The 26,067-nt window shown below is 40.3% G+C and overlaps 1 protein-coding gene across 1 annotated transcript; it reads right to left on the reverse strand.

Annotated features, from left to right (window-relative positions):
* Positions 1 to 335: 335 nt before the first annotated feature.
* On the reverse strand, positions 336 to 24,090 carry LOC140718287 (adaptin ear-binding coat-associated protein 2-like). The gene is made up of 8 exons (XM_073031822.1): positions 23,899 to 24,090; positions 12,196 to 12,296; positions 7,195 to 7,299; positions 3,334 to 3,415; positions 2,833 to 2,941; positions 1,805 to 1,973; positions 991 to 1,087; positions 336 to 716 (listed from the first exon to the last, which is right to left on the reverse strand). Exons 1-8 carry the CDS (start codon positions 23,988 to 23,990, stop codon positions 668 to 670), a joined length of 804 nt encoding a protein of 267 aa, XP_072887923.1. The 5' UTR covers positions 23,991 to 24,090; the 3' UTR covers positions 336 to 667.
* Positions 24,091 to 26,067: the final 1,977 nt, after the last annotated feature.

A 26,067-nucleotide genomic window follows, 5' to 3' on the forward strand; every position in this document is an offset into this window, starting at 1 on the left:
AAAGTTCAGCTCTCTGCTATCCATCCATCATGACCCGTATCTATCTGTTCCCAATCATTAAATCATCCCTTGAAGGAAAAAAGGACAAATGCCCACCTGCTGGTGCAGCATGCAGTTTTATGGGTTTTCAGCGAATTATAGTGCGTAGTTATTTTTTGTTGAAATTATTTGTATAAACAGCAGTCTACCCACATATTCCCAACATAAACTATTATAATGATTGATCAAATGTGGAATGAAAAGCTACTGCATACAGTGTGTGAAAGTTTGATGGGCTTAAAGAACACATACAAGTTAAGACCATTATTATACACACTTAAACAAAAAATTCAAAATCTTGATTAATCATTTTAATATGCGTTTGTGTCCCAGTGACCTTTAGGAAACAGAATCCAATCACCATGAAGCAAAGTCATAGTTAGATGGTGATGGATGTCCGGGCTCTTGGAGACACCACAGTTACAGGGGTGGGGTAGACGTCCTGGTACAAATGCACCGTAAATGGAAATGTAATGATCCAAGACTGTAGCATGAGAGTCCAGAATCCAGCTGGCTCTGACACAATGGACTCCCAGCAGCTTCCGCTTCCAAAAATCTTACCAGAAAGTACGTCAATCATGGTCTCTCAAGTTCTTAGTTTCAAAGAAGAAAACAAAGATGTCCCATATCAAAACTGTACCCAATTTGCACTTTGGGTCACTTGGCTTGTAGCAGTGCTAAAGAAAAAGCAAATTAAATAGTGGTAAGCAGTACTGTATAAAATTCATCTTTGAAATTTAAATTAAATTCCTGTAAAGACAAAAAAATTCAGCTCAGTTTTGCGAAAGGCTCAAACCCTCTGGTTCAGTGAAAGAGCAGTGAGCCAATCCACTAAAGAGAAGTTCTGAAATGCATTTTTACTCTAATGTTTGTGGCAATACTTCCTTGAGTCAAATTAAGTTTGTATTTACAAATCCTTATGACAGTTTTTACAATGGATGCATTACTAACCTGGGGGCTGTTGCAAAATCTCCCCAGAGATCAGTTGAAGCAGCGTGGGAAGCCTGAGCAGGAGGTAGAGTTGGAGCAAAAAAGTCTCCCAGCAATTCTGCAAAAGATGTAGAATTATCATTATAACAGTGAAGACTATTAGAAACAATATTAAAATTACTTATAGTACATTCAAGGTCTATGAATCAAACCGTGAAACATGGTGAATTTATAAACATTAGCCAAAAATGACCACTCAAAAATTAACCTCACTTTTTAACTACCGGTATCTAAACTATATCAGATTGATTGGGGCTCTTATCCATCTCTTTTTTGCATGGGTTTGCAAGTCCACATGTTTTCATCTCAGCGTGCCTGGGTCCTCACTTAGGCACTGCAAGTTGCCCAACGCTTACCATGATTAATGTGATTCAATAAAACGGTTTCACCCTACTTATGTTGTTGTTCCTGTTCTGCACATACATAACACTATCCATTATCAATCATAAATCTGTGATGTGCAACTGCTGAGATGTAACTGTACATGGTCAATTCTGTTCATTCTGTACAAAACTGTACATGTAATGGTTAATTCCTTTAAGGGCATTTAGAGCAATTCCTTTGAAAAGTGATCCAAATAGTAAAGCAAGCAATTGTACTCTGACCAACGAACAGAGGTCAGCAATACCTGCTCATAGTTTCTCACTCCAATCGAAAAAGTTCAGTAAGAAATAACTTTGCATAACACAGCTACAGGCAATGGGTAAAGTAGTATTATTCAGGATGTTGATTAACAAGGTTAAAGAGAAACCCCCCTCTTTTACAGCACAGTAACCTGGAGCAGCTGGCTTCACAGGCTGTTGCATCACTGGATCCTGTACACTGTGTGATCCTGGTGGTGGGAGCAGTGTTGGTGCTTTAGCACCCGGAGGAGGTGGAAGTAGACCTATTCCACTACTCGGTAGACGAGGCTTCGTTGACGAGTTTTCCTTCTTCCGTACATTCTGAAAGTAAAATTGATTGCAATTAGCTTTAGTTAAACTAAAGTCTTATTTCCAATAAAATACCAACTTTTTGCTTCCTGTCACATAGAAATGAATGGCTTATAATGGAACATTGTGCCGTTGTTATCAACAGTCTTCCCATGAGAGCTACTGACTAATCATAGACAATTATACTGTCCTCAAGTGTGTATTTTTCAATGGGTCTCTGAATAATAATAACTGTTTTCTGATTTTCCTTCTGCTTGGCCCAAAATAAAATGCAGTACTTATTCTGATAACCTACTGAGTGCACTAACTCAGTATAGATCAAAGTCAAATATTTATTGAAACATTTTACCAAAGAAATTTAATTCCCATTCCTCAAGTGCAAACGTACCCTACTTAATACATTTATACTGGCTACCAGCAACTACAACAGATTTAGAAAAGAGAATATCACAATATGGTCAGAAATAATTTAGATAGAGATTGGAATTTTTACTTGTATTATAAAACTAACTTCATGCTGGATCAAAATTTTAAACTGAAGTCCAATCTACCATTGTCCAAATCTCAATAATCCACACATACACACAGCACAGGAGTCTGTTCAAGGGCCAACTCTAACTGGTCCACTGTCCTCCTCAGGCCCAACTCCGATTGGTCCATTTTTCTAGTTCTTGAACTGTCCAAATCCCAACTTTAAAAAATGACTGAGAATTACTAAAATATGGCAGCTATTAGCCTATATCATATATTGGCTTTTGTATGCAGATGTTTCTTTTCATATCCAATTTAAATTTATACTTTAACTTCAAAGTATACCATTTGTCTTATTTTAAATATTCATAATTATTGGAATTTGATTTCTGTGCCTCACCCCGATATTTAGCTTGATGGTCTGTCCATCCTTAAATCCCAAGTCCAATTTGGGTCCAGAGTCTGGGTTCTGAGCTTGTTTGGCAAGTTCATCCTGCTGCTTAACCCATCTGCAAAACAGAAGGAAAATACAGTCTGTTGCTCAGGAACATTTTCAAATTAAAATGAAAGTTAAACCTTGAAACAAAAAAACAATAGTAAAGACAACACTGTTACTCCTTTCCTAAATGTTGATTTAAAGTTATACACATTTACTTAATGTCATCTTTATTTCCTAGTTGTAATTTAAATTATATTCATCTATTTCAACCTATCTAATTATCAAGTACTTCGGCAGAACTGACTAGAAATTATAAAATGATAGTAAGAAATATTGAAACATGAGCTTTCTTCATTTGTTAAGACAATTTCTTCTATAGACTACATCTGGAAATTTTCTAATCTCTATGTTTTAATTTCAATCAAACAAACCATATTGCAACAGTAATGGCACAAAACTTACTTGAAGTGATCCTGGAGACTGACATTAAAATCAAAAGCATCACCACGATCTACAAATCCGATGCCAATGAATGCACGTCGCCCTGAATAATGAGACAAGTTTGTCAAATGATAGTGGATTTTATAAATCTTTTTTAAACAGTACAAAATGTATTTTCTTTGCACCAGGGGCAACTTAAACTAAATAACTTTCAGAATAGAAGTACAAATGGGTGGGGCCATTTTGGCCAGGAGAACATAGACCCATCGGGTCCATAGCATAAAAAAGGTTGGGAGCCCTTGCTTTAGCCCCTCAAATCTAACTCAACATTCAACTGCAAACACAAGGAAATCTGCAGATGCTGGAAATTCAAGCAACACACACACAAAATGCTGGTGGAACGCAGCAGGCCAGCCAGCATCTATAGGAAGAAGTACAGACGAAGGGTCTCGGCCCGAAATGTTGACTGTACTTCTCCCTATAGATGCTGCCTGGCTTGCTGTGTTCCACCAGCATTTTGTGTGTGTTGCTTCAACATTCAACTGCACTTCTTTTACCTACCATTGATTGCTCCATGTCAATTCATTTCCAGTAACCTCTGCCAGTTCCAGACTTCCACTGACATTTATCAATGCTTTTTGATTTCACTCAACCTAGCTCAAATTTTTAAATTATACTTCCTATTCTGTGATTACACAGCTGAGGAAACTTTCTTTGAACAATGCTACAAAATTCCTGAGCTACCATAACTGACACTCTGATACCCGTTATACTTCCTGTCATTCAGCACTTAATACTATCAAACATTAGTAACACATTTGTTACAAACATGTTAAACACAGTGATCAAATTATTCCTCAATCTTATTATAATCATGAAATTTGCAGTTTTCAAAGTTGCCAACACAAATTAAAGGGTGCATCCAAGAGACATGATTGTACAAGAGTTGAATATGACTCATATTTTACCATTTCCTTTGATGGACGTTTGGCAACTGCAAGCATCATAAATTAAAATGGTCTTAATTGTAATTTGTTTCTGTATACAAGTTTGCTGACAACACCACTGTCGCAGGCAGAATCAAAGGTGGTGATGAGTCAGCATATAGAAGGGAGACTGAAAATCTGGCTGAGTGGTGCCACAACAGCAACCTCTCACTCAATGTCAGCAAGACTAAGGAACTGACTTTAAATTCCTCAGTGTTATTTTTTCAGAGGACCTGTCCTGGGCCCAACACGCAAGTGCAATTATGAAGAAAGCATGGCAGCGCCTGTACTTCCTTTGAAGTGCGAAGGTTCACCATAACACCTAAAACTTCTATAGATGAGTAGAGGAGAGTATATTGACTGGCTGCATCATAGCCTGGTATGGAAACGCCAATGCCCTTTAACAGAAAATCCTCCAAAAAGTAGTGGATACAGCTCGGTCCATCACAAGTGAAGCCCACCCCACCATTGAGCACATCTACACGAAACAGTGTTGCAGGAAAGCAGCGTCCATCATCAGGGACCCCCCCCCCCCCCAAAACACCACCCAGGACATTGCTTCTTCTGAGGAAGGTAGTACAGGAGCCTCAAGACTCACACCATCAGTTTCAGGAACGGTTATTACCCCTCAGCCACCAGGCTTGTGAACCAAACAAAAAGGATAGCTTCACTTCATTTGCCCCATCATTAAAATGTTGGACTCACTTTCAAGGGCTCTTCAACTCATGTCCTTGATATTTATTGCTTATACATATCTTTACTATTTCTTTCTTTTTTATTTGAACAGTTTGTCGCTTTTTACAGTTTGTCTGCCCTGGTGCAGTCTTTCATTGATTCCGTTGTGGTTATTATTTAATTATGGATTATTAAGTATGCTCATAAGAAAATGAAAATGAATCTCAGGGTTGTATATGGTGGCATATACATACTTTGATAATAAATTTATTTTGAACTTGTGAATAGATCCACCATTCTGTGTTGCGTGATAAACTACAGGTTAGCCCACTCTTGTAGATAAAGTTTATTGACCAAAATCTGATAAGGTCAGATGATGAAATGATTATGATAAGTACTTGAATCAGAATTAGGTTTATCATCACTGACATTTATTGTGAGATTTGCTGTTCTGTGGTCCTGAATTGGGAGGGGCAGGTTCCTGAATGATGGATGCCACCTATTTGAAGCATCACCTTTTGAAGGTGTCCTCTATGCTGGGGAGGCTAATGCCCATGATGGAGCTGGCTGAGTTTACAACCTTCTGCAGTTTTTTTCCAATCCTCTGCACTGGCCCTTCCATACCACGGCAACTATTTGTTACAGGTCAGTCTCTTAAGTCTCCGTACACACTTCAGGAGTTTATTAGAACTTAACTGTTAGCTCCTTCAGAACAATCTTGCCTCAAACACAAAGTGGAAGCATTTATTGTGGATCGCAAAGTTTAGTTCTATTCAAAACTCACTGAACAATTAATTAGCACCTGAGGCAAGATCTTGACAGGAACATTGTTTGAGAGGAGTTAAATCATGTTTGACAAATATAAACAAATCCTTTGAAGATGTGACAGGAAGAGTTGACTGAGAAGAACCTGTAGGCATAGTATACTTAGATTTCAACAAAATGCCATACAAGAGATTGGTGCACCAAATAAGAGCTCAAGGCACTGGATAAAGTTTGTTAACATAGTCTGAAAGCAGACTGTCACATATTTGGAATGAGTCCTTTTATGTCCAAGTGCTCTAGGTATTGGCTTTTTGGCCCTTAGTTGCCTACCATTTACATTAATGACCTGAAGGCAACAAAACACTAGGTTTCCAGGTACGCTGATGAAATGAAAATAGGTTGAAGGGGGTATATCATGGTGAGGACATTGCAATTCTGCAATGAAAGATAGACAGATTGGGTGAAAATTAGGCAAATGGAGCTTATTATGGAAAGGTGTTAGAACATGCAGTTCTGCAAGAGGAGTCAGTGAGAGACAGAGCAATGTTCAGAGGGATCTAGGTGTTCTAGCACATGAACCACAAAAATGAGCAGGCACATCCAAAAAGCAGAGAAAGTTTTGTTACTGTGATATGGTGTATTGGCAAGCCCACATCTCGAATACTATGCACAATTCTGGTGGCTTTACTTCAAAACAGGATATAATAAAACTAGAGTCAGCTCAACCGGAAATTCACCAGACGAATTCCTCAGATGAGAGGGCCACCTTATCAAGAATCTACTATATACTTCATGGAGTTTAAAAGAATGTAGGATGACCTTGCCCAAGCACTGAAGGTCCTAAGGGGGCTTCACAGTGTAGATGCTAATATGTTTTTACTGGTGTGAGACAGACCTACAAAAAATTCACTTAAAACTGAGTTGCATAAAAAAATTGTCAGACAATAATGAATATCTGGAATTCTTTGCCTAAGGGTAGTGGACAAGTCACTAAACATATTTAACACAGAGACAAATAAATATCTGAAAGACTAGAGAATTGGGAATTATGGGGAAATAGCAGAAATGAGTTCAGGATGCATAGATCAGCCATGATTAATTGAATGGAAGAGCATAGTGGCTCATTCCTGTTCCTATATTACCATGCTCTTGTGCACCAGCTCAAGTAAGTGGTACATTCATCAGGTACAATAAAGCCAATGCCGCCATATTGCAATAATGACTATAATGTTATAACAGAAGGTGTTAGACATATAGGTATATCATTAGTATTTTCAACCTCTGGCAATCGAAGTTGCATAATTTAATGAAACATTCCAGAGCAGTTTGGAAAAAATAAGTAAGAATCAACATGCAGAACAACTCTGCAATCAAAAAAAAGTCATGCAAGTGCTGACTCTTTAGTAGTGTAGTAAAAAATAAGAGATTCAGACACAAGCTCTCTAGACATAATTACCATTTCCATCCTCGATGCGAATTACAAAGTATCTGCTGGAGTCAACAACACTCTCCACTGCAATGCCAGGAAACTGATCTACTGGAGATTGAGCAAACAGCTCTCCTGAGTAAGAACAAAACAACAAAGGAAGGTTAAGAGTCATTTCGGCCAGCTTATCAGCAATAACTCTCATCACTCAAACTCAGCTTCAACAGTAGCAAAGGCGCATAAACAATATAAAGTCATAAGCATTGTAGTAACTTGTAATAGGTGCATGAATCATGTGGCTGTTTGATATTGAGGATCAAGCACTCATGCACTGCATGCTAAAATCAGTCACCATATTGCTGCTTAGTCAGATTTGGCTAGGACTGAACTCTGGTCAAGATGGCACTGTATTGTGATGCCTGACATTGTGACTCAGTCTTAGTTGTTTAGTATTAGGTTCATATGGATGGTTTTGGGGACAGCATGGTGAGTTAGGGGTCAGGTTAGGGTTTAGGGAGTTTGTGGTCAAGGGCAAGCAAATGAAGTGTCCACTTCAAATCCAGACTGAAGTGCTCTGCGGTCGAATAGCCAGCGATCCCGGAAGTTGTGTCTGCAGGCACTGAGGTTGGAGGTCTGGATGGTAGTGAGTCCCAGATACGGGCAAGAGTCATGAGGGCAGTGACCTTCCCAACCCTTGCAGGACATCTGGGTAAGAGGTCCACACGAGCTTGGAGATCGAGGCTTGAAGGTCAAACCCAGCATAGTCTGAAGAGCAAGGTTGAAGGTCAAAGACCAGATTCCAGAGGTAGAATCTCCAAAGCTTTTGGCCCAAGGAACAAGAGTCTGAAAATCTGGGGACAAGCACCAGAGGCCCGGAGGTGGCCTGTCCTAGGGTTGGAGCCCTGTCTGTGTTGTGAATGGGTGGGGTGGGAGCGATGGTAAGGAGGATTTTTGCTTACTGTCATTCTCTTGTTTTGTTATTGTTGTTGCTGCTGCTGCTTGTGTTGTTCTGCAGACCATAATGGGCATCCTACGTTGATGCCAGAATCTGCGACACTTGCAGGCTGCCCCTAACATACCTTTGGGTGTGCTTGTTATGAACATAAACGGCACATTTCACTGTATGTGTCGATGCACATTTGATAATTAAATCAGAATCTGATCCAACCTTATTAATTAATTAGTGTAAGGGTTTTGAGAAGTGACTTAATAGAGGTGTACAAGATGGTAAGAGGCATCGATCGAGTAGATATCCAGAGACATTTCCCCATGGTGGAAATGGCTAATAAAAGGGAACATAATTTTAAGGAAATTCAAGTATAGGGAGGATGTCAGAAGTAACTTTTATTTTTTTACTGGGAGTGGTAGGTGTATGGAACACCCCACCAAGGGTGGTGGTAGAGGCAGATACATTAGGGACATTTAAAAAAAACTCTTAGATAGGCACAGAGATGATAGAAAAATGGAGGATTATGTAGGAGGGAAGGGCTAGATAGATCTCAGAATAGGTTACGGGGCTGACACAACATTGTGGACCAAAGGGACTGTACTGTAGCATTCTGTTTCTAACTTTCCTCTTGGGGTGTAATGTGGATAGGAGATTCCATCAACCTATCCCAAGGAGAGAGTGTATTTTACTGATAGCAAATTCCTTTCCCAATGTGGTTGAAGGTCCATCGCATTCCTGAATCTTGAGCACAAAATACGCAAGCTTTCCTCGAGTGATTCATTTTGGAAATCTCTTTAATCTGAATGAAAAGATGATGTTTCATGGTGTCTTTTTAAAGAACATGAAAAGTTGGGTAAAGAACATAGCCACTGATATTTCATGTTTGATCATTTAATCTCCCCACAATTCCTTTTTCAGAGATAATGACTACACTTACGACTAATAGGATATTGCCCAGCCTAAACTGGCTGTTGCATTTCTGACAGTGACCATACAAAGCGTAACTATATTGACTAAAATATAGCCAGAGCCACAAAGCATGGAAATAGGCCCTGTAGCCCAACGTGTCAATTCCCATCTAAAATAATCCTGTTTTCCTGTGCTTGGCCCATAATCCTTCTAAACCCTCCCAATCCAGATATCTGTCCAAGTTCTTTTTAAAAGTTTGTTAAAAACGTGCCTGCCTTGGCCACTTCCAAAAGCATTTCATTTTATAGACTGACAATCCTCTGGACAAAAATGTTGATCATAGGTTCCTATTATCTCCCCTCTCACCTTAAAATATGTCCTCTTGCTCTTCACTCCCTAATCCTTTGAAAAAGACTATGTGTATTCACTTTAATGTAAGCCACTCAATTTTATATGCCCCTATAAAATCACTCCTCATGGATAATGAATACAGTTCCAACCTGTTCAACCTTTCTCCATAACTCAGTCCCTCAAGTTCCAGCAACATCCTCGTAAATCTCCTCTGCATTCCTTCCAGCTTAATCGCCAAACTGAACACAATATTCCTCTTACTATCTTTCCTTTCGGTTAGTCCTGACGAAAGGTCTCGGCCCGAAACGGCTTCTCCCTATAGATCAGTGGTTCCCAACCTTTTTTTGGCCATGCCCCACCTAATCACCTCTAAAATCCTGATGCCCCCTGTGGTGATATATAATTCTTATTATTCAAAAAGTGAACTCCTATTCACCTAGAGGAAGCCTAAAAGACCATTAACTTGGTTTAAACAAGCTTCCAAAGAACATGGCATTCATGAAAGAGAAAAATAAAAGAACCAAAGGACTGTTAAAGTTCTGAGGAAGAAATTACTAAGAAATTGTAAAAAAAAAAGAACATTAAGTGATATTAAAATAATAATTATAATAAATAAATAAAACAATGCCGATTCGTTTCTACAGCATACAAAGACAGATACACCGTTTAAAAGAGATGACGCAATGTACACACCTTCACACCACCAAGAACCGAAAGCTACTGCAAAAAGCAGCATTGGCGCGACCTCGTACGAGTTTCTTACGCGTTTGGACTTGTTCATTCGTTCCTTCCTACATCAGTCAATTCATTAATTTAATTATGAAAGCCATTTGATGGTTGTAATGATGGTGATACACTATATATACAGTACATATGCAATTACACATGTACATACACACAAGTATTTTTATGTATGCATTCTGATAGATAGATAGATAGATAGATAGATACATTATTCATCCCCATGGGGAAATTCAACTTTTTTTCCAATGTCCCATACACTTGTTGTAGCAGAACTAATTACATACAATACTTAACTCAGTAAAAAAAAAATATGATATGCATCTAAATCACCATCTCAAAAAGCATTAATAATAGCTTTTAAAAAGTTCTTAAGTCCTGGCGGTAGAATTGTAAAGCCTAATGGCATTGGGGAGTATTGACCTCTTCATCCTGTCTGAGGAGCATTGCATCGATAGTAACCTGTCGCTGAAACTGCTTTTCTGTCTCTGGATGGTGCTATGTAGAGGATGTTCAGAGTTATCCATAATTGACCGTAGCCTACTCAGCGCCCTTCGCTCAGCTACCGATGTTAAACTCTCCAGTACTTTGCCCACGACAGAGCCCGCCTTCCTTACCAGCTTATTAAGACGTGAGGCGTCCCTCTTCTTAATGCTTCCTCCCCAACACGCCACCACAAAGAAGAGGGCGCTCTCCACAACTGACCTATAGAACATCTTCAGCATCTCACTACAGACATTGAATGACGCCAACCTTCTTAGGAAGTACAGTCGACTCTGTGCCTTCCTGCACAAGGCATCTGTGTTGGCAGTCCAGTCTAGCTTCTCGTCTAACTGTACTCCCAGATACTTGTAGGTCTTAACCTGCTCCACACATATACACATATGTATTAACTCGCACACACACTCATACTCACACAGACTTACTAGAAAAAATTCACTGTTAATAACTATTCTCGAATTGCCCCCCTTAAAAATCAAATTACCCCCCTGTGGGGCGTACGCCCCACGTTGGGAACCACTGCTATAGATGCTGCCTAGCCTGCTGTGTTCTACCAGCATTTTGTGTGTGTTGTTGTTTGAACTTCCGGCATCTGCAGATTTCCTCGTGTTTGCACAATATTCCAAATTGGTCTCACAAGCATCTTGTTCAAATGCAACAAAACAACTTCTACACTCAATGCCCTGACTGATGAAGGCCAGTGCACCAAAAGCTGCCTTCACTACTCTGTGTACCTGTGATGACACTTTCAAGGAAACATGTATTTGTACTCCTAAGTCCCTCTGTTCTATAACACTCCCCAAGGCCCTACCATTCACTGTGCAAGTCCTACCCTCATTTTTCTTCCCAAAATGCAACTCCTCACTCTTATCTAAATTAAATCCAATTTGCCATTCCTCAGCTCACTCACCCAATTGAACCAAGATTCCTTTGTAATTCATGACAGCCGTCTTCACTGTCACCACCTATTTTAGTGTCAGCTGCAAACTTTCTAACCACATCTTTGACATTCTCAAAGCATGTACAAGGCCAGTAGGGAGCACCATTAGTCACGGGCCTCTATCTGAAAGGCTACCTTTCACTATCACCCTCTGCTTTCTATCATCAAGCCAATTGTGTATCCAATTAGATAAGCGCTCTCTAGATCTCATGCAATCTAATTTTCCACAGCCTTAGTGAAGTCCATGTGGACCACATCCCCCTTCTTTGCCCAACTTTTCATGTTCTTTAAAAAGACACCGTGAAACATCAACTTTTCGTGCAGATTAGAGATTTCTAAAATGAATCACTTCTTGGTAACTTCTTCAAAAAAAAAAATTCAATCAAATTTGTTAGACGTGATCTCCCATACTCTAAGCCACGCTGACCATCCCTAATCAATCCGTCTTTCCAAACATGTATATTTTAGTCCCTCAAAATTCCCTCTGGTAATTTATTTACCACAGATGTTGAGCTTAATGGTTTATAGTTCAGAAGTTAAAATTTTCTTTCAAAATAAGGACTCAAAGCCACAACTCTTCTCTTGAATGCAACAATGATCAACATGAAGGCAACCTGACTTATTGTTTCAAGGAAAATACCTGAATTTTTGTCTTCTAACTTAATGTAAGCAATATTTCCTTTTGCTGTTATCCGGAGTCGTCCAGTCCAGTCAGGTTGATCTAACTTCCAATCTGCAGCTCTGAACAGGAAAAGGGGACAGAGTTATATGACAGAATCCCAGCATTACTCCTTCAAAAACTCTAAACAGGCTTTTGCAGCAAACATCGTCAACACCATTCTCAGTGGAAGCAGCATATGTATGGTCACCGCCCCCCCACACTACGAGCACAACTGTCAAGTGTGTGGAATAAACATACTACAAACTAAGCTTTTAAGATATTCCAGCAGCAAGTCATCACCTGAGGATGGCATTTGTATCTCTGATGAGAATTGAGCCTAGGCTAACTGAAGAATCCTTTACATAGAATGAAGATACAACCGTGCATGGGATCACCAGATATGGACAAGTAACTGAATATTTCTAATGCAGTAACTCAAGCTTCCTACCACAACAACATTGACGGCTTCCGGCAAAAGTGATCTATGCCTGTGACCTCCCTTCCTCCCAAAAACTATTTAAAAGTAACTTCAAGTAACAGTAATTTCAGACTTTATTCTGAGCAGGGGAAGAAAGGGGCAGAGATGGAAAGAAAAGATTCAACGATGTGCTCAAAACTTCTTGAGGAAATATGCATCCTCACTGATTGTTGAGAATCTCTGGCCCCTTGATCGCTCACCGTGGAAAAGCAGCGTTTGGTTTGGTATCAATAATCAAATCATGGACTGCAAGCATATGGAGGTGTTGCAAAAGAGGCAAAAAGGAGATTGCCTTACAAATGACCCATTCAATTGGCTACTACCTGCTCAATTTGCTGGGCTCTATTAGCCACCTCAGAAGCCAAAGGAGGAAGAAGCAAAAAAAAAAAAGCCTTTCTAACTCTTCAATACCTAACCCTTGAAACTTAATCAAATAGATGACAGGTTATTCTAAGAGATGTGGCCTGGAAAGCCAACTGTGGCCTATCTTTCTATAGTGCCCATTCAGGAACTTATTTCACCAATAGCCACTACTTAGTGACCAAGTACCATTGAGATCGAGTAGCCAAATTGCCACACGAGCAGAGATCACATAACAAGACTGCATTAGGGCTTTGAGTAATGACCTCTAAAACTAGTTCAACTTATGAAATACAGATTATTAAGTATGGAAGGTTCCTTCTGAGTTTTGTTGCTCCTATACCACAGAATATATAATATGGCGTTAGTTGTCCATGGATTTGTACATTTCAATAACTGAGAACAAAGATGGAAAAATGAGAAGGCTTGGCAGTGTGACAGATCAATTAATCTTGATTAGTTTGAACCATTAAACAATTTAATTGTTCAATGCCCTCCTTTCATATTCTGCACACAAAATTGGAAGTACAAAACAAATGGAAAGGTAAGATAGAATAAACGAGGCACAAATGGGTTACAGTGAAAGGTAACAAGCAGACCCTCCTTTGCTTCCCCTTTCTGTCAGTTAAGGTACAAGTTTGTGAGTTCAAGTTTGCCTCAGAGATGGAGTTGAGGCTTGTACATAAACCAATGGGTGACAACTGTGCCATGCCATGGTCGATACTTTGACACTTCCACCTAGGTATGTTGCAAGATTCAAATGAAGCTCATCAGTACCAACTGGGAAAATAGAAAGCTACAGATCTGGGTGTACGAGGGGAACAAACCACTGCCATACTTGTGCATCCAGCTTGTGACCCCTCCTTCAGAACCCCTTAGTATGTACTGAGGCATCTTTTGAAATGGTGTGCACCAGCATTTTTTGCTCATCTAGAAGCACACCTTGAGACAAGGCAGTAGCATCCATTCAAGTTACAAAGCAGTCATATGGACAGGTGGCCTGCACCATATTTTAGCCCTTTCCTGGGCCACTGGGGACCACAGTACAGAGTACTGAAAGGAACAGAAATACTTTTATGTACACTTCAACATAAAAGTGATATTTGCACCGTATTTTGTGAGTGCAGCCACCAAAAAGATTTATTTCTCAACCCATGGCTATGCTTTAGACACTGTACTTTTTCATAATGTTAATATTGCTGACTTTGCCAGTATTTCCTACCATCCCTAATTCCCAGAGGTCGCAAGCAATTTTCTTCAACTGGGCAGTCCTTTGAGTGGCTAAGATGCGCCCACAATCCTGTGGGTGGAATTTGCAAGGTTTAGAGGCAGTGGTGATAAATAGACAGCAGTTTATTTCCAAATGGAGCAGCTTCCACCCTCATCCATGACTGGAGGTCATGTTTTTACAGATGGTGTTTGAGTAGCCTAGGAGAGTTTCGTTTCATAAACAGCACACTCAGTAGCTGCGGTGCACTGCACCACCAATGCAGGAAGTGAATGTTTAGCGTCATGGATGGGAGCCAAGTGTATGGCTTGTCCCAAGTGGATGTGAGTATCTGCACTAATTCCAGCAAGTGCAAAGTCTGAACTTCATATCACAATCCAAACTTGCACTTTGCAAATGCTGAAAACACCCCAAGGTGGCAGAAGGTCCATCACCCACCGCAGCCATGCGCCTCACCTGTTCTTGTGGCCACAGTATTGGTGGCTCGCCAAGGCTCTTTCCTTCTATTTGTAGGATATGGACAGATAAGAATCTGCTGTCTATATGGGTTTACATGAAAGCCTGACCAGCTGAGGACAGCAGATTTCCTCCTAAAGGACATCTGTGAACCACTTCAACTTTGAAATGACAATCTGCGATTTTTATGTTTTTTGATAAAGAAATTTAATCGAGTGTTTCTCATTTTTTTTTAAAAAATTACACAGATATAATCCAGTACTTCTGGATTGTTAGTCCAAACTTTTAGGTTATTGCTCCTGGTAAATCCCAAGAACACCGGTGATGGGTGATACTAAGGCCAGTGAACATCCAGTTAAGGTGACACGAATTTACCAACTTAGGAAAGATAATTGGTGATAATCAAGGTGAAATGACCTCACCCACTTGACCAGATTCCTTGAGACTTCTTCGGTTTGTGGTGTCAAAGTTGTGATCTCTTATGACTTCTCCCATCAGAGCTTTGCCACTTAGTGATCTGCACTACCTGGGTAACAGGACATACCCATCATACCCATGGACTGGTTGGAGGTGGGGGGGGGGGGGGGGGAGGAGGTTCTGGCACTTCATCTGCAAGGTATAGTTACATCAGGCTGTTGACTGGTCTATGGGATAGCCCTCCCAATGTAGATACAAATCCCTAGAAGTTCGTGAGGAGCACTTTTGTAAAAAAAAAATTCAATAACTAAAATACCTACAAATGCAGAAAAATACCTTTCCCTTCACTTCCCAATAAATAGCTCTACAACCATGGAAATTAGTGGGATCTCATTTCCAGCAACAGCTTCATTAATTTTATGTTCAAAAGCACTCACACAGAAGTCCCAAAACACTTAAATTAAATCTTGCCTGTCTATTTAATTCAGAACCACTGAATTAAAAAAGTGAGATCTAACCCATTAATTGCTCTTTCCTCTCTGCAAATGCAATCAGACCTAACATGTTCTTCTTTTATTCTGTGAATACTGAAGACAATTATAGCATGATTAACTTAATGGTTATGATCTGCTAACTCACCCGACTATTCTCCACCATTTTCTTTATTCATGAGACTTTGAATTGAGTCACTAAACAATTAGTATCAATAGGAGTTGTGATCTAACTCTATACAGACCATCTCAAAACTTGGAATCTTTGCCTTTGTCAGTCAGTTCTAATCTCAACAGTACTTAATTAGTGCTGGGACTTCCTAAAGAAGATGGTGCCAGCAAACAATGCAATCAAAGGGCGACATCCTCCAGAAGGTTCACAAAACTACTTCTTTCACATCTTTTTCTTTATTTTTTTCTCTTTCAAGTGTGGTTCTGCTACTGATGGAGCCTGTGATCTACATTAGGGTGGCGTGTTTTCAGGCCAATTGAGCAAACTGGCACTTTCCTGTCTCCAAGGGCGTTCTAAGAGTCTTCAAGCAAAGTTTACGGCTTCGAGGCCAAGAATCCTGGAGACGGGGCACAAGCCCGTGCTCAGCTTCATTTCATTGAGGAGAGTGGGTGGTCAGCTCCATCTCCCAGCCCGTCACTCACTGCTGCCGGAGGAAGGTATCTGTGTTCTAATGGTCTCGCTCTCCCTCGATGCTGGAGTTCTGGGTTTTGGGCAAGGTTTAATCAACGTGGTTTGTGGATAGGACTCCGTAGTTCACACTATGATATGTTTTGTTTCTGGTCGCTTTTTTGGCCATTTTGAATCAGGGCAGCCTGCATGTAACAAACACTGAACTGAATATGCCTGGACTCTTTTGATTTTGTGTTTTATATTCTGTGTTTTTTTACTCCTTTTTTGTTGCCGTTTGCACAGTTTGTTCGTTTTGTTTTGGGGGGGGGGGCGGTTTGATGCTTTTCCTTGAACAGGTTCCATGCTGTTTTGTGGTTGGCTGTGGGGAAGACAAATCCCAGGGCTGTATAATGCATATATTGATAATAAATGTACTTTGAATCTTTGAACCAGGAGAGAAATTGTCAAGGAACATCAAAAGCAGAATTTAGGAACTGAATGTTCTCTTGCACCCAACTCACTGCCTGCCATACATACTGGAACAAATACTGACGTTACCTGTTCTATTGCAACAATAATTGATTTTCTCTTTTTGTTTAGATTTTTTAAATTCTATTCCAATGATTGGAAAGAGTTTTGCATGCTCTGCTTTTTGTTAATGTTTCCTTCCTGCATTTGTTCCAACTCTTCCGTCAGACAGATTATTGATTGTGTGAAATCCAGCTGGCAAACACTTCTAGAGTTCATTCTGGTTTTCTCTTTCACAGGAAAACTTCATCAGCAAATAACCTCGACTATATTTGACTCTGGATAGGTATTTGCTGAATCAAATGTATTTCCAGAAAAACTGTCTAATTATATGACTCTATGCTTGCATAATAAATGGTAATAAAATATGAACCTGAACCATCAAATTCAGTTTTAGCTTCCTGCATGTAGCAATGAGAGTGTAATATCTCTCGCAGGTGGAATGGAAAAAGGGAGAAAACGCTGTGTTACAGAATCCCCATGAACAGCTATAATAATGGACATCTTTTAAGTCAATAAGTTATTCAAAGTATTGTAAAGGAATAATCAGACCAAGACAGGCTTCCAATGGGGTATGATTCAAAGATTTAGAACAGACGCAGAGACAGAAACTGAAAAGAAAACTTCTGATTTTAATAAAATGGTGTCGTCAGAACAGAGTTAAGCATCAAAAAAGGATGTAAGTTCTGTGGGTAGCTTGTTTAATCAATGAGAACAGCCAGGGAAAAGGCTGGAATCCAGTGGAATTCATAAATACATAATGTTGAGATAGATTTGAAAGCAATGGATATGGCCTTCTACATACTTAACTGGTGCAATAAATGAATAAAGACAAACCAGCTTACATGTTAAGTCTGATTCCATTGCTTCAAATAATATAATCATGGACAAAAATGAAAATACTAAAGGGACCATGCGTAAACTCTAAGGAGAATGAGTTATTACTTTCAGGTCTCGGCCCGAAACGTCGACAGTGCTTCTCCTTATAGATGCTGCCTGGACTGCTGTGCTCCACCAGCATTTTGTGTGTGTTGTTTGAGTTATTACATTATGGAAGGATGGTAAGCCCTTGCAGGTACAGTATATTGTGGATTTAACTTGAGGCATACAAATAAAAGCAAGGCAACAGAAGAGACGTTGAAAAAAGCGGCCCTGATGTACCTACCCTCTCAGATTATCTGCATGCAATTAAGGAAAAGATTGCTGGGACCCCCAGAACACCTGATTTTTGGATAGAAGGGTATTAAATGGAGGGCCAAAAAAACTCAACAGTAAGACAAAGGTATTTCAGAATATAGATTGACATTAACAAAAATGTTAACAGTGACATAAAATTAGAATCAAATCGGAGATGGTTCAATTCATCTTCAGGGTCAAGGATGCGTCCATCTCTATGTTGTGGGTCCTGAACTGTTTGAGGAAGGCAAGAAGGAACTTGCAGATTCTGGTAAGTGAGGGGTGCATGCCCTTTCCACTGCGTGCTCAGCCTGCTCTTTCCCGACAGAGGATCTCACTAACGTTCCAAATGCTCCTCAATCACAGACAAGAAACTCCGCAGGTTGAAGTGGATGTCACACTTTTTCCAAGGAAATTTTGGAACATCTTTATCGTACTTCCTCAGTCCACATAATAATCTCCTTCCCTGCCAATGCATTTAGATAATTTTGTCAAACTCACATACAACCTGTCCAATCCAGCACAGAGATATTTCATGGTATTATGCATAACAGCATAAGAAATAGAACTAAGCCATTCAGTCCTCACTAATGCTTCACCATTTAATAAGAAAATGGCTGATCTTTCACCTCAGCACCACTTTGATACACTTAATATTCAAAAATCTATTAATCTCCAGCTAGAATATACTCAGTGACTGAGCCCTTGACTGCAGAATTCTGAAATTTCTTTGGCGCTCACTCCCTTTATTGAGACATTGACATCTCCGGTGCAAAACAAAGTATTTCGCATCATTTAAGTCAGTGATAATAAATCTGATTCTGAAAATTACTCTTGTGCTCAAATAAATGCCAACAAATTTGTCTTCCTAATTGTACTACACACACGATAATTCGGTGATCTTAGTGCAAGGAGTTCATCAGGAAATGTGAGGGCAGGTGCAAACTGGATTCTGCGATCAGTAGTAGGTGAATGGAACTGCCCTGAGAGATGGCTACTTAGCCCATGAAGTTTGTGCTGTAAGGAAATGAGAACAGCCAGGTTCCTCTGAATGTTCTAAGAGCATTTTCCAACTCTTACTCACTAGATATTCCCAAATAATTGTACATAAAGACTAAACCATATTGTACTTTTTCCTTCATGGTTGCCAGAACCACTGCACAGACAGGCTGGTTAGAAGCCTGCACATATAACTGAATGGCACCATAAGACAATAATGAATGTGGGGGTGAGGGGATCAGAATGCAAGAGACATTGAACATGCAGTATGATAAAAACCAAAGTGAATTAAAAATTAAAATTTTACCCATCCCATAAGCGGCCATTAATCCTGGAAGCAAATATTGAGATTTCACGTGATATTAGTAAGTTGGACTGGTGAACCAGTTACAGATTCGATTGATTACCGTCAAGACTCAAAATGTATACCACCAGTGGCAGTTTGTAACTCATACTTAATAATTATATTCATATAAATCAATTGATATTACAAAGCAAATGTTCCATATTCTTGCAATCCAGAAATTGTAGTTAAGTGGCCTGCACACAAAGTCAAGAATGAGGACACGATGGGAGAATACTATGTTTTAGAGGTGCATATCACAATTTTTATACGTTAGCAACTTGGAGCTTATTGGTGCCTATATTTACAACAGACCATACCATTGCTTCCTGTCTTGACATTCGTGAACCAAACCAGCGACTGATGTTCACTAGCAGAGTCATTAAGAATTCTAGTTGGGATCTCCAGAGTCAGTCATATTGCCTTGACAAATTTGAGCAAATAAGTGCCTGGAATTATACTCGCCCTCAACTCTATGCTTTGCACGAGGATCACCTCCTCCGTAATTCCCTTGTAATTCATCGCTCCCCATTAATCTTCCACCTGGCGCTTACCCCTGCAAGCGATCAAAGTACTACAACAACCCATTCACCTCCATTCAGGGCTCCAAACAGTCTTTCCAAATGAGGCAACACTTCACCTGTGAATCTGCTGAGGTTGTCTATTGTGTCTGGTGCTCCTGATGCTCCCCTCCATTGGTGAGACCCGTCATAAATTGGGGGACTGCTTTGTCGAACACCTGTGCTCTATCCGCTAAAAAGCAGAACATTCTGGTGGCCAAATATTTTAATTCCAATTCCCATTTTGACATGTCAGTCTGGGCAGCCTCCAACCTGATGGCATGAATATCAATTTCTCCTGCGATAAGAAAAATTCCATTCCCCGCTCCTCTTCTTCTATTTCTCACTCTGGCCTCTTATCTCTTCTCATCTGCCTACCTCTTCCTTCCCTTTATCCTTTAACCCACTCTCCTCTCCTATCAGATTCCTTCCTCTCCAACCCTTTATCTTTTCCACTCACTTAGCTTCACCCATCACCTTCCAGCTATCCTCCTTTCCCTCTCCTCACATCTTCATTCTGGTATCTTCCCCCTTCCTTTCCAGTCCTGAAGAAGGGTCTCAGCCCGAAAGGTCAAATGTTTGTTTATTCTCATGGATGCTGCCTGATCTGCAGCATTTTGTGCGCATTGCTTTGGACTTCCAGCATCTACAGAATTTCTCATGTCTAGAATTATTGTAACCCACGCTGTGAAACAGTGGTCGGGAAAACAGAGCACATTATTGTTGTATTGTATTTGAACTATTGTTGCATTGGAAACTTTATCTTTCAAGGCCTGGGAGGATCAAATGCCACACAAGCAGCTCAATTACAAGATCAACACTTACTTGACAACGGACTGGAACCCTCTCGGTTTCCTCCATTTTATTTCTGACAGCACACTCCGGGATGGTCTAGCACCTACCACTTTTCAAAATTTGAGCTTATCTAAAAATCTCCTGTCTGAGCAAACGTTAAATTATTTTGTGAGCTTTCTGCGCTTTGAGCTTGAGAATACAGAGATATCACCATTCCTCCGATCTGCCTTATTACACAGCGCCCATTTTAATCACTGCACTGCTTACTGACCTAGCTTCTAATGGTCTGGAATTTCTTTTTGATGCTTTCTAGCTGCATGCCTCTCTAACCTATTTAAAAGTGTTCCTTAGAATTACCTTCTTTATCAAGCTTTTGATCACAAATTAATGTAATGAAACTTTTAACACTTGCACTAACGTGTCATCAAATTTTAACTGGTAATGCCCAAGTGCCAATCCATAATTTGTTACGTTAAATATAAATAGATAGAATTCAAAACACATTTGCTGCACTTTTCTGCAAAATTGTTTACACCTCATATCCATTTGTTAAATGAACGTGTAGCAACAGAGATAACCCTCTGAATATGCAGCCCACAGCATCTTGCACAAAATTCAAAATCCTGTTTCTGCAATTGTATCTTCCGGCTTAAAAATTTGGAACACCTCCCTCAAGTAAACTGTACTAGACATTGGCTTTGTGGGAGAAGCCAGAGAGTGGTAGTAGAGGTTTGCTCTGACTGGAGGCCTGTGACTAGTGGTGTGCTGGGTCCATTACTGTTTGTCATCTATATCAACAACCTGGATGACAATGTGTTAAACTGGGTCAGCAAACCTGCGGTTCATACCACGATTGGGGGCACAGTGGATAGTGAGGAAGGCTATCAAAGCTTGCAGCTGGAAAATAGCAGATGGAATTTAATGCAGACCAGTGTGAGGTGTGCACTTTGGAAGGAATACGCAGTGTAGGACTTACACAGTGAGAAGTAGGGCACGTTAGAACAAAGGGATCTGTGAATACAGATCCATAACTCCTTGAACGTGGCAGCACAGGTAGATAGGGTCGTAAAGAGCCTTCATAAATCAAAGTACTGATTATGGGAGCTGGGATCACAAATGAGGAAATCTGCAGAAGCTGGAAATCCAAACAACACACACAAAATATTGGAGGAACTCAACAGGCCAGGCAGCATCTATGGAAAAGAGTACAGTCGATGTTTCAGGTGCTGAAGGGTCTCAGCTCGAAACGTCGACTGTGCTCTTTTCCATAGGTACTGCCTGGCCTGCTCAGTCCCTCCAGCACTTTGTGTGTGTTGACAGGAGTTGGGATGTTATGTTGAAGCTGTACAAGATATTGGTGAGGCCTAATTTGGAGTACTGTATGCAATTCTGGTCAGCCAGCTACAGAAAGGATATCAATATCATTGAAAGAGTGCAGAGAAAATTTACAAGGATGTTCACCAGGACTTGAGGGTCTGAGTTATAGAGAAAAATTAAACAGGTTAGAACATTATTCCCTAAAATGTAGAAGGTTGAGGAGAGATTTGATAGAGGTATACAAGATTATGAGGGGTATAGACAGAATAAGTGCAAGTAGGCTTTTTCCACTGAGGTTGGGTGAGACTAGAACTGGAGATCAGGATGAAGGGTGAAAGGTGAATTGTTTAAAGTGAACATGAGGGGTAACCTCTTCACTCAGACAGTGGTGAGGGTGCGGAACAAGCTGCCAGTGGATGCGTGTTTGGTTTAAGATGGTAGCGATATGGAGGGCAGCGGTCCAAGTGCAGGTTGATGGGACTATGCAGAATAACAGTATGGCACGGACTAGATGGGCCAAAGGGTCTGTTTCTCTGTAGCGTTCCATAAGTCTTAGCACTATCCACTCCTTAGCAGGATGAAGGTCATGTTCTTGGTTCACTGTTTTAAAATTTAAAAAGGCAGGTCCTACTACACTGTGAAGCATGCAGCCAACTCAATTGGCTCAGTGCCTGCATGGTTTAAGAACCCAGTAAGGGCTCTCTCTTTACAATGTCACTCTGATTTTCTACAGCTTCCTTAAACCAAACGACCACAACTGCCAACTCAACTAGCGTTTCTGGTGAATTATCCACCCAGACTTTTCAGGGACTTTATAAAAGGCTGAAAGGTTAAACAGCACCCTACCACCCACAGTTTCTTGCTCAATGTAACTCCAGACTGCCTTTAATTTTTCAACCTTATCACACCATAAGTAAAACAGGTCGGTATTTTAGACTTATCAGGGAAAGGGCAGACATGCAATTATTTGAAAATGTTGATTAGAGATATAACCACGTATATTCTCAACTACCAACCCCCAATTCATTCTATGTATTGTGACATGGTACCTTGGCAAGTTCATGATCTCCAATGTGGCCTTGAACATAGCTAAAATGATCTATTTAATCACATTTTTGATAAAATATGGAACAAAATAAAGTTCAGATTTCCGCAGTATATCAGTGTTTGAATAAATTTGAACCTTGAATGAATACAAGCATTCCCAAGGCTTTAAGTAGGACCAAACGGACTCCAAACACTACGATTTCATGTAATGATATCAAAGGGTGAGTCAATTTTTGACATAGCACGTTGCTTGCCGGTTCCAGCGTCAGACACAGAACTCACTACATGCCACATTTAAAAATGAAGTATTTCTGTTGCCATATGGTTAGATATATAGTGGTGTCACTTTATCAATAGGCAAATCGAGCAACAAATACGGTTACTAAACCCCACTGCATTCAAGCAAAAAAGTAAACATGATGTTTTAAAATGCTCAGCGGGCCAAGCAAAGCCTGTGGGAATTAGAAGCAGTTGATTTCTCAGATCGATATCCTTTGGTTCAGAAACGCCAATTACGTCTCTCTCTCCCTCCCTCTCTCACATACTGCTTAACCTGCTGGGTACTTGCAGCATTTGCAGTTTTGTTTTCTGAACGCGAGAAACACTTCCTCATTCTCTCACAAACACACACACACCATTCTCTCGCGGTTCACAACAACATCTTGTGACTTACTCCTTTCTGGAAGCCCGTTTTTCTCCCCCCCCCCCCCCCCACCTTATTCCCTCTAAGCCGCCTGACACACTGACAGTCATTTTACCCCCAACACACTCCGCTCCTGCCAAACTCTTCCTGCATTTTAAACCGTGTACCGTGGAATCTCTCTGAGCTGTCACTCCCTTCTTTCAAACGACCTCCCGACCGTACCTGTAGCCTCGGTTGGTGGCTCTCGGTGGTATTCTGTACACGTGAATCTCCGGCTTCACACACAGCACCGACTCATACTCGCTCTCCGCCATTTTACCGTCTACCGAATACCGAGGGGATTCAATTCCGACGCACCCGACAGCCACAAGGTATAGTGGGATATCGGAGGAGGAGCCCGCTGCATCACGGGACATTATGCCTCGCCATCTGCAGAAGGTCGGTGGGCGGTATCACTGTACCCTATAGCGTGACGGGCTGTGGTGGAGGCACCGCCCATTGAGGTCCCCCTGTCGTCATGGGAGACTGCAAGAGACGTTAGCCGGAGCGGTATTACCTTGGCAGGACAGATTATTGGAGTACCTCCGGCCGATTAAAGCGTTACTCCCTGGGGGATGCTTCAGAAAATAGAAATTATAAACATTGTCACGATGGGACAACTGCAGTTAGCGATAGAACCCGTGCGTAAGTTTTGTTGGTGCTACGTTGATGAGTTTTGTTGGTGCTACCAACACCAGAAGCGTGCAAGGGAACCGCGATGGGTTGTCATTCCCTCACTATAAAATCACAAAGACAGAAAAAACATGAGACTGTTATCTTGCCTTTTGTATTCCACGATCCCTACATCAAGATCATGGCTGTACTACTGTTCCTATCCAGTTCCTTCTTCCATTCTCACAAATCCCAAATCTGCTTTGACAATTTTTTAAAAAATGTTCATATGCGTCTTTGTTCATGGCAGTCGTTTGAAAATCTCAGGACGTAGTGGCCAGCTGGTGCATTTGTTTTTGGGTATAGAATAAATAGCATCAGAAACTTTTAAAGTTATTTAATTCACGTTTATCCTCGCGTTCATTAACGTAACATACACTAGGCACCCTTTCAAGGTTGGGTTATTGTTTGTTGGCAGAGATTTTGTTTTTGCAAACATCTTTTAGGCAGTAATCCGCCTTGAATCAAAAGATGGGCCTGTATGGTTTACTTAAGTTCCCCCCCCCCCCTTTAAAACTTTGATTTCAACAACTGATTTTTTAAAGATTGGCTCTGAGTTTTGTATAAAGCAATGTAGGAACAAGACAGCTACAGATTTATACATTTTCCTTTTAAAATAAAACTATGCCGAATTGCTATCCTATGGGCGGCATAGAATAAAGATGTTTGGTGCCAAAAATGTTCTAAATGGGCACAGGATAAATGATTCAGTTAATAGATGTATAGTTTATCATTTGTCACCAAATCATAGACCACAAAGTAGTACATTCTCTGCGGGTTAGCTGATCTGCAGCAGACAGCAACTATAGTTGCTTTCAAATGATCTACATTTCCGAATTTCAGATTTCTTTCCCCTCTTGCTCCTCATCCAATTTTCTTTGTCTATAGAGCAACTTTCTAGCTGACTGGTGTGAAAATTCTTTAGCATCCACCCAATCTTCAACCAAACTTTTAGCCACTTTCCATCATCATCCTTACTACCTTTAATTTAACTTAACATAATCAGTTCAGTCATCTAAATATTCTTAGCAATAAGGCAGCTTTACATCATCCAATTCAGACAACTCTCAACATGGTGGCAACAAACCGTAGACACTGGAGCGAAAATGATAAAACAAACAAGCCGCTAGGGAAACTGAGCAGTCACGCATCTTCTGTGGAGACCGAGATCAGAAACATTAACCATTCCATTACTGCCACAGATCCAACTTGACCCCCAGTAGCCTGTTGCTTTACAACTGTTCCAATGCATTCTAACAGCTAGAAGTGTTGTCTAACCAGTAAATCTCAAATGTCCAAATTAAAACCTGCACCTAAATTTTTAGTCACCTCATCTGTGACAGAATGCAAAGTTGGGTTTGATGTTTTACATGTTGAAGCCTCTTGGGATTTTATACAGATGCAAACCATGGTTGACTTTTGGTACTAATGTACAAGATAAACAGGAGAATCAGATGTCACACTGGCGAATTCACGTGAAAGACCAAACAGGTCTGGAAATTACAGGAAATGATCAAAAATCTTTTTGCCATTAATCAATCCAAATGCTGCTTTTAATTAGTTTTAGAACATTGACAGCTTTAAATGAACTCAGCTGAATCCAGACAAAGCAACACAAATTTTAAATTCCTGAAAATACGGTGTTAGATTTCATTATTTGTAATGATGAGTAAACTTTTC

The sequence above is a fragment of the Hemitrygon akajei genome, chromosome 29, assembly GCF_048418815.1.
Source record: "Hemitrygon akajei chromosome 29, sHemAka1.3, whole genome shotgun sequence".
NCBI lineage: Eukaryota > Metazoa > Chordata > Chondrichthyes > Myliobatiformes > Dasyatidae > Hemitrygon > Hemitrygon akajei.